This window comes from Trifolium pratense, linkage group LG5, assembly GCF_020283565.1.
Source record: "Trifolium pratense cultivar HEN17-A07 linkage group LG5, ARS_RC_1.1, whole genome shotgun sequence".
NCBI classification, from domain to species: Eukaryota; Viridiplantae; Streptophyta; class Magnoliopsida; order Fabales; family Fabaceae; genus Trifolium; species Trifolium pratense.
This window is the reverse complement of record NC_060063.1, coordinates 57,006,403-57,016,068: the sequence shown is the minus strand read 5'-3', so window position 1 is coordinate 57,016,068 and position 9,666 is coordinate 57,006,403. Positions and strand designations below refer to the sequence as shown.

The 9,666-nt window shown below is 32.9% G+C and overlaps 1 protein-coding gene across 1 annotated transcript; it reads left to right on the top strand.

Moving 5' to 3' along the window:
• Positions 1-1,731: 1,731 nt before the first annotated feature.
• On the top strand, positions 1,732-4,595 carry LOC123887135 (squamosa promoter-binding-like protein 8). Its single transcript, XM_045936424.1, has 4 exons — positions 1,732-2,109; positions 2,205-2,939; positions 3,821-3,957; positions 4,222-4,595. The coding sequence occupies exons 2-4, from the start codon at positions 2,227-2,229 to the stop codon at positions 4,359-4,361; spliced, it is 990 nt and encodes a 329-aa protein (XP_045792380.1). The 5' UTR covers positions 1,732-2,109; positions 2,205-2,226; the 3' UTR covers positions 4,362-4,595.
• Positions 4,596-9,666: the final 5,071 nt, after the last annotated feature.

Below are 9,666 nucleotides of genomic sequence, written 5' to 3'. Positions count from 1 at the left end.
ACTTGTGTGGTCATCAAGCCAAGCACTGCACCGTACCTTACGGTGGACCGCATTTCTCTATTTTCATAAATTAAATAATAAGTCATACTTAATTATTTAATTACTAATAAGTCCTACTTATTATTTTATAAATAAGTTTTACTTATTTATTTCTCTCATCTATCTGTCCTTTTTGTGTGACCCTATAGGTTCTCGTAACGTTGGCAATAATATTAAATCACATATTTAATATTATAAACAGTGAGCAGTATCTAGCAACACATCACTGCTACCCAAGTGACGAGAATGTCATGTGATCTGACGAAACCTTTTCGTGATAACGATCGTGTGTATAATTACCCCTTTGCCCTTATATCTATATTGAACACAAGGCATAGATCGTGTCACCCTTGTATGGTTCAATATTTTATTTCTTGATCCCAGAATATACTGAGCAACGAATAAGCTCAATATCTCATATTGACTTAGTTCGGCGTGGCCACGCATTTTATCAGTCATATTCCATCAAGAGGCCTACAGATATTGCTCCTGTTATGTAGGAGGGGCAAATTCCATCTAGGTCACTCATGTCCCTCAGCATGATTTGTGGAGTACCCATCAACCGACTTTATAGTCATCCTGTTACGGACAATGTTTGAACGGCAACTAAGCACTCTACTCCACATCTAGGGTCCATAGTGGTTTCAGGTCGAAGGGTGGTATACACCATTATCACTATGAGAATAACTTATGACACTTTTCATAACATACTATGTAGTATTCTCATGGCGGGTCAATCCAATATAAATATTACTTCTAATATTTATATCTATGTGAAGACTTGATATCTCATATCCATGACTCGTGAGATAAGGTCATCAGTCTACTCACATAATAGTCTCTATGTTTTATCGTTATCCCACATCACAGTAAAACTTGACTATGGATACTTTAAGAATAGCGTCCTTATATTTAATGGAGTCTCACTATTAAGTCACACTTAATGTTCCATTAATTAGACTAGCTATTCTAAGGACTTTATTAGTTTCAAATAAACATAATAAAGAAATGCCTTATTATATATATTAAATATATAAATCAAAGTCATGATACAAAAGACGATTCTATCAAAATAGATTGGGTTTTAGGGCTTACTCCAACACATACTAGACAGACTCTCAATATGATATGTCTTTTTTTTTGTAATTTCTTTTGCATATTCAATTTATATTTGTAGCGGCCCGCCCCAATTTTTCGGGCTTGCTCCGCCACTGCTTATATTTTCAAACAGCTTTGTCTTATTATATGCACAAGTAAAATATGACAACCTTTCATCTTACGCAATTTCTTTTAATCATTAGATCAATATGTATCATCATTGAATTAATATATCACATCACATATTATTTGATCCAATAATAAAACATATAAATTTAATAAAAAAATTTATCTCACTTGTACATCATAAATTTCGCATTCTTAATATTCTCTTCATATATCTCTTCTCAACTCATCATCAATATATCACAAAATATGACACCATTCTCCATATTTATCTCAAAATATCTATATGATGTATGTGTTTATCAAACATTTTTCTTTGTTTATTTTTAAAAAGTGGGTGGTGTAAAATTAAGATAGGAAAAAAAATGAAAATATAATATAAATTTACACAAAGGTGAAAAGGTAATTTCCTAGTCCAAGCATATCCAGAGTACAGATCAGTATCACCCACCAATTACCCACTGTCTGCAGAAGCCGCCTCATAAGCTGATGAGTTTCCCTCAAACTCACACAACATAACACATTTTCACTCACTCATTCACCTAGAATGTGAGAGAGAGAGTCACAAGAGTAACTTTCCTATTGGTTAAGAGATATGAGGAAGTAGACAAAAAAGAGTTCAGCTTTTTTAGAGTGAAAGTAAGATCTTTTAAGTGCACATCCATTTTAGCTTAGCAGAGTTAAAATAAAGAAAGTGAGACTCTCTCTCTCTCTCTGAGACCTAAAATATAGACTTAATCTACACGCCATTGCATTACATTACACTGTTGTTGTTGTTATCTCTGAATCAATCAAACCAAATCAGATAAAGCCTCTCTCCCCAACCATAACTTTTCTGCATATTAGGTTAGGGCTATTTCCAAAAAACACAATACACTTTTATATATTTCATTTCATTATTTTCCCTTTTAATAACTCACTCATTTTTTAATAATTCGCAGGTATTTTTTTTGCAAGAGAAACATGTTGGACTATGAATGGGGTAACCCAACAAACATCATGCTTACAGGAAATGAAGACAATTCCTCCGCCGCAGCTTCCGATCAAGCTCAGCGTCAAATCTTCGACCACTATGCTTCTCAAGCCATGTTATCCGACAACTACCTAAACGGGCCTGGGCCGACAATCAACACAAACACTGGTGAATTTACCCACCATCACCATCAGCAGCAGCAACATCACTTTAGCCCACAAGCCCAACAGCAGCAACATCAAATTCACCACTCTTTTTTCGACCCACGCGCTTTCCATGGCGCGTCTTCAACTGGTTCTTACCCTCCACCACAACCTCAACCTCCTTCTATGCTCTCTCTAGACCCTCTATCTGGTCATCATGGAGGACATGGGTCTGGATTCCTTCTCGTGCCCAAGTCTGAGGATCTTAATAGACCCATGGACTTTGTCGGCTCGAGAATTGGACTCAACCTTGGCGGCCGGACTTACTTTTCGTCTTCTGAAGACGACTTTGTCAGCCGCCTTTATCGTCGGTCTAGACAGCCTGAACCGGGTTCATTGGGTTCGTCCAACTCCCCGAGGTGTCAGGCTGAAGGATGCAATGCTGATCTGTCTCAGGCGAAGCACTACCACCGCCGTCATAAGGTTTGTGAGTTTCACTCCAAGGCTGCCACCGTCATAGCCGCTGGGTTGACTCAACGATTCTGCCAGCAATGCAGCAGGTTTTGGCCGTCGATTTTTACTTGTTTACCTTTAAATGACATGATTGCCCCTTTAACAACCCAATCATTGAGCTGAATTCCGCTTATTACAAAGCCTTACTCTAAGGGCATTTTCGTCTTTTTCTATTCTCCTTCTTTTGTCTTTGTTTCTCTTACACTTAATGGTGCAATTAAACAAGAATGACTTTCTAAACTTGTTTAATTTTTTTCAAAAAGACAGAAATATCCTTGAACTCAAGGAATTGGTCTTGTGATAGATAGGCTTGAAATTTTGAAGTGTGTTTCTAATTAAGTCTCGGCTAGTCGAGTTTTAATTCTCCAGATGCCCACAATTTCTGTCAACTCGATCTATACAAATCTTTGTTTTGACTTTAATTTGTTCTAAATCTAAGTTAGCTCCGGCTAATAAACATTTAAATTGATCTTTGAATTAGTCGGTTTTGAACGGAATACAAAATTTAAAAAGATGTGTTTTAACATGCATTAAAGCACTAACCATGAAAACAGCGATGTTGGGGGATAGGGAGAAAGTTGAGAGTCGAGAAAGACTAAAGTGCCCTTGGGAGGAACGTTGACAATGATTGAGTTGACCGTACATGGGGAAATCCCGAGGGCATTTGTGTCCCTTAAAATACATATGTGTTTGTTTTCTTTTCAGTTTTGCTACTTACGTACTGCATTGTTTTGCTGCTTTTAGTTAGTACCATTCAAAACAAACAGCTATCTAACTACATTATGTCTCAAAAAATATATATTATTATTTATAATAAAAAATTTTATATTTAATTATTTTAAAGTGAATTTAAATTTTAAATTAATTTTACATCCAAGATAACTCAATTTACCAAATTTAAAATATTGTTATTTATTTTTTATTGCAGGTTCCATCTTCTTTCTGAGTTCGATAATGGAAAACGTAGCTGCAGAAAGAGATTGGCAGATCATAATCGTCGAAGGAGAAAAACTCAGCACCCAAATACTCAAGATATTAACAAATCTTCAGAAAATGCTGCTACAAGTAATTCTTTAATTAAAATCTTTCCTCTTCTATATAATTAATTAATCGTAAACTAAATAAAGTATTCATTCCTTATTTTACCTCATAATTGAGAACTAAAAATGTAGTAGAAACAAAATGCATGTCTTAATTAGCTATCTATTTTACTTAACCAATAATAGAGTTACTTAACATAATCATGATTATTGTTGTAAAAAAAAAAACATAATCATGATTATTGTGTACATGTTTTATTTTTTAATTATGTGTTACTTATTTTGGAAGGGTCCCCGCCGGAGTCGGGAACTCAAACTACATCATCGGTGACGGTGGCCGTTTCTCCACCGGATTATTTTCGACAAAAGTCTTACCAAAGCTCAAGCCCTTCAACAACATCAAACTCATTGTTTTTCTCCAGCGGGTAGTGTGCACGCACGCAAGCAATATTGTGTAGCTAGTAGTAACTAGGAGCATGCATCCCTGTTTAATTTGCATGGCTAATTAATTAATATATATTTTAATTAATATAATTCCAAGAAGAAATTAATTAATGGAGGAGCGTCACTGGCAACAACAATAATACTTATGTAATAGTTAAGTGAAGTCCCACTTGTAACCTTTCTCCCAAAATTAATTTCAAATTAAGTATTGTGTTGTAACAAGGGTAAGTTAATTTTACTTTTACCAAATTTAGAATTGTTGTGTATGTTATGTGTTTTTTTTTAATTATTACATGTTACTGTATGATTTTATTTTAAACAGGATTTGTGTCGTGATGGAATGGGTGTGGTTGGACTTGGCATCCAGTTAGGAATCTTTAGACCATCTGAACATTGAGATTTCAACATTCAAATTTTATATTAAATAAAAAAAAATTATCTTAATAATTTGCACCATAATTTTCTTTTGTTGCTACATTTCCAAATATGGATCTGATGGAAATGATGTGTTTTTGTGGAAAATTGCTTTTAGTATTTAATTTATTAAGTGTTATGACAATGAATAAATTTTTATTTGAAGTTAAATGAGTGTGTTTTATACTATTTAAATGTCGGGAAAGTGTCACTATTGTACTAAATTGCACTACATTTTTTTTTAGAGTTTTCTATCTAATTTTTTTTTGAACACCCCAAGAACCCAACCCATTAATAACCGAGTTGGTTTGGTTCGAGTTTAATAATGAAATTGTGAGTTTGATGATCAACTCAACACAATAAATATTGAACAGTTTAAATAATAGGTTAAGCCAAACTCGGTCCACCCCAACCCGTGTACACCCATACATAATTCAGCAGTTTGTGCACCGAATTTAGATTGGTGTCATGATACGTACATATTAGAGAAAATCTATTGACGATGGAAAATATGAAATTTCTTTCTAGTTTCCTCCTAACATAATCATTGGCACAATTGAACATAAATTTTATGTTTTTCCTTCTAAGTTTCCCCTTTAATTTTATGTAGTTAACTCATTTTATAAAGATGTTAGTTCATGATCTACACTTACATGTAAAGATATCTTTTACAAAAAAAATTATTTAAACTTTGAAATCATTTAAGTCATTGAGTCCAAACTTATACTCCCTCGTCCCTTATTATAAGTCTCTATTGAGGTTTTTCACGCATATTAAAAAAAAGTTGGTAGTGTAATTAATATGTACTTTTTAAGTGTTACAATTACTAGATTGTCCTTGTAAAAAAATGTATTTGTAGTTAACTTTTCGGATTTCAATATAAAGTAGAGTTATGTTTGAAAAAGTAGTAATAAATGTGTCTAATAATTTGAAAATAGGCTTATAATTAGGGACTTATAATTAGAGACGGAGAGAGTACATATAATAAAAAATAAAAAATAAAAGTAATTGAAAATGAATAGTGAATTGTTGGTTAGGTGCTATGTTTGGGTAGTAGTAACAAATGGAAGTGTGAAATACAGAGTGTTCTACTATATTTATGATATGGTCGGAATTAACTGCAGTGAAAAAAAAAAGGTACTGCAATAGTTATGGTAAAGCGTAGAAGAGAAAAATGGCCCCCTCAATTTGGATTTACCCGGAAATAGTAGCTGTCTGTTTGGGGTCTCAGAGTGTGTAGTGGCAGCAAAGGAGTGTTCAGGCCCTAGCTAGCTATTAACATTCATTTTTAGGGGCAATGAATTATTTTCCTTTTGTCTTGTACTCAATTTTTTCCTGAAAAATAGAGTGATCATGTATGTGAATTTTTGTATAATAATGAAAGAAAATTGAGATTCCAATATATATTTTTAAAAAATTAATTTATACTATCTAGCTAGCTAGCTGGGTGGGAACATTTAAATTGGAATCCCAAGCCGTCAAGCTGTCTCCTATGTGGAAGCTATATAGCTGTACTACTAATACCAGTAATATTAACCTGCAGATGCTCTCTCTCTCTCTATCAAGCATACATACATGTAACATATATGTGTGGTGTGTGGCCATTCCTTGTTAAAGTACCTACCGGTTGTGGTCTAACAAATAACCCAAACATAAAGTCGAATCATATCTTACTATCTCAATCCTAAATTATTAATGTCTCTTATATAACAAAATCCAAAAATAAATGTAACATAAAAAAATCAAGAATAACTAGAGGTTTTTACTAATGTATCTATTGACAAAAGTTTTTGTTAAAAGCTAACAAAGAATTGATATAACTGTTAAGAAATTTGAATTCTCTAAACAAGTGTAATTATGGATTCAATTTTTGACTTGTATGTATGAAAAATATTAGTTAAGAAGAAAAAACTCACTTCTGATTTGAAGTGTGAAAACTCTTTCAAATAATAGCTATTAGAGAAGAGATAGATCTTACGTAGGGTTGGGAATAGTTCAGGCGGCCTATAGGGGCCTTCGGCCTGTATAAGCCTGGCCTGGCCTGGCCTGGTTATTAAAAATGTCAGGCTTAGGCTTTGAAAATGGTCTGTTTACATAAATAGGTCAGGCTTAGGCTTCTAAAAAGGCCGACGAAGCCTGATAGGCCGGCCTGTTTAGAATAATTATTATTTATATCTTATAAAAAAAAATTATTTATATAAATACAAAATATCAGAGAAAATATTTTTTTTTAACAAAACAGAGAAAATATATTTGTTTTTATATTTCACGCATATAAATTAAAACTAGAAACCCTACCTCCATTCCATCTCTCATTCTCTCGAGCAAGTAGCAACTCATCCTATATTTTGGTTGTTGGCTTGTTGCTGACTACACTTAGCAAACAGTTTGTATTATGACGACTTTGTCATAATCGTATTTGTTATTTTAGTAGTTTTTAATTATTGTGTTAATCATATCATTAGCTTTTTCTTAATGTTGTAGAAATTATAAAAATTCAAATGTGAACTTTTTAAGGTCTGTTTAGCCTATTTAAAAAGACTATATAAAGAAGCTTTAATGTAACACAGGCTTTTAAATAGGCTATAAGGCCAGGCCAGACTTTTAAAAGGCTCAGGCTAGGCCAAAAAAAATAACATTTGATAGGCCGCAAGCCAGGCTCAGGCCTGAAGAAAAATCGTAGGCCAGGCTCAGGCCTATCAAGGTCTGGTCTGGCCTGTTCCCAACCCTAATCTTACGTAAGCCAAAGGCTATTTAAAGAGCTTCTATTTCACCAACAGCATAATATCTACACATTCATTGACCCGACCACAGTCAATCAATCTATTGTTCTGGTTCTATAGAGTCTAACCCGAAAAGAGAAGACTCCTTGTTTTAAGTCTGGTCCAAGTGTGAGAATGCTTCTCTAAAAAGAAACTAATCAAGATAAAACTAATTCCATTAATTAGCAGATCTGATATAATCCCCAAATTCATCTCTCATTAGCGAAAGCTACCTACCTAGTTTGTGTTTCACGAATTTTCTAGCACCACAATATTTTTTTGGCCAAATAATCTAATAATTAAAATTTTAAATTTTAAAATAAATAAATGAGAATATCATAATTCAAACCTCGTCCTTGCATACAAGTGAGTTATGCTCACGGATAAACTACTAATAATGTTTATGTCTGATCAGTTTGGCCATTTATTACAGCAATGTTTGCCTAATTTGGTACTATGAAGCTTCGTAGAAAAATTGATTCACATGCAAAAGATTAATAATCAGTATATTTGTCGAGTCTGATTACAGCTTTAAACATTTGTCACGACACAAAGTATTAAGTACAAGAACGCATGATAGTGATATCTCACATTTTTGTTCCATTATTAAAAAAAAATAAAACAGCAAATACTTGGATGAAGTAAAATAAATTAGAGACCTAAAGGAAAGTGCTTTGTTGGCCCACTATAGCTTTGTTGGAAGATTCATGGGAAGGAGGCTATCCCCTATTTTGTGTTGTGTGAGAATGAGAACCCCAAACCAAGCAATCAATCCACTTCAAACGTATATACGAATACTAGCTTTTAATAATAACAACAAACGGAAAGGAAATAACATATGACAAGATATTATTACAAGCTTTGAGACTTTGAAATTAAATAATCGTACGTCAATAAATTAAGAAAAATGCTATACATTGCGAGCGAACAAGTTAGAAGTGAAATTTGCACGAATAATGTACATTTCATAATAATAAATTAATAACTTTATCATGTGAGGTTTGATCAATTAGCAGGACATTGCTATATGTAGATGAGTCGAAATTCGAACTCCGATCATCCTAATTATCTACCTTAAACTACTTGACAAAAAAAAATTAATAACTTTCATCCATATTAAAAGAGTCGGCCGACCACCTTTTTGTTTCAATAATGTAATAAAAAGAACCAAATTAATTTTGGTTCAAAGTATTATTTTCATAGGTGATGACTGACATCTATCTCTTGTTTCATATGTGATGACTTTCATCTATTTGCATGATTCTTGATGCGTTGGAAAGATAAGTAACTCATCTAAATCTTGTATTTCACATATTTAGTCCAAATTCGGTTTGAATTTCGGTTATAAAGGAGCCGCAAGTTGAAGACAAATTATTAGACATAATTTAAGTTTTTATTTCATTCTCTAACATTTCTTCTTTTAATGATAAAGGAAAAAAAAATGGTAATGTTCGATGGAAAATAAAGAGAATGGATGGAAATAGACAGAAATGAAGGCAATCACAATTCTAATCCAAAAATAATGATTAACCAAGTGAAAATCGCTAAGAAACGTGCTTTCTTGATAAGATTGATAGACAGTTCAATCCATAATCAAAGAGCAAAGCTCAAAATTCAAACAAAGTGATTTTTTAATCCAAATATCTTATTCATATGATTTGCACCTCACTTATATAGGAGGTTAATTTGCTGAGTACAATTGAAAAGACAAAAAAAAAAAAAAAAACTTCTACAAATGCTTGAAATGTTACAAAATGAATGAAACTTAAATTCTATCTAATAATCCGTCTTGAACTTGCGGCACCTTTATAATCGAAACTAAAACCAAATTTGGATTAAATATATGCAATACAAAACTTAGATGAGTCTCTTATCTTTCCAACGCATCAAGAATCACGCAAATTGGACCTTTAGAACTTAAGATATGACTAAAACAAGACAGCAGTGTCATCACCTACAAAAAAAAATACATTTGAACCAAAATTAATTTGGATCTTTTTATTCCATTATTGAAATAATTCTTCATGTTAGTATCACATCAACAAATATAGGTGTGGGTATTTGGCGTGATATCCTTTTAGATCACATTAACAAGTACCTACACCTATAGCCAA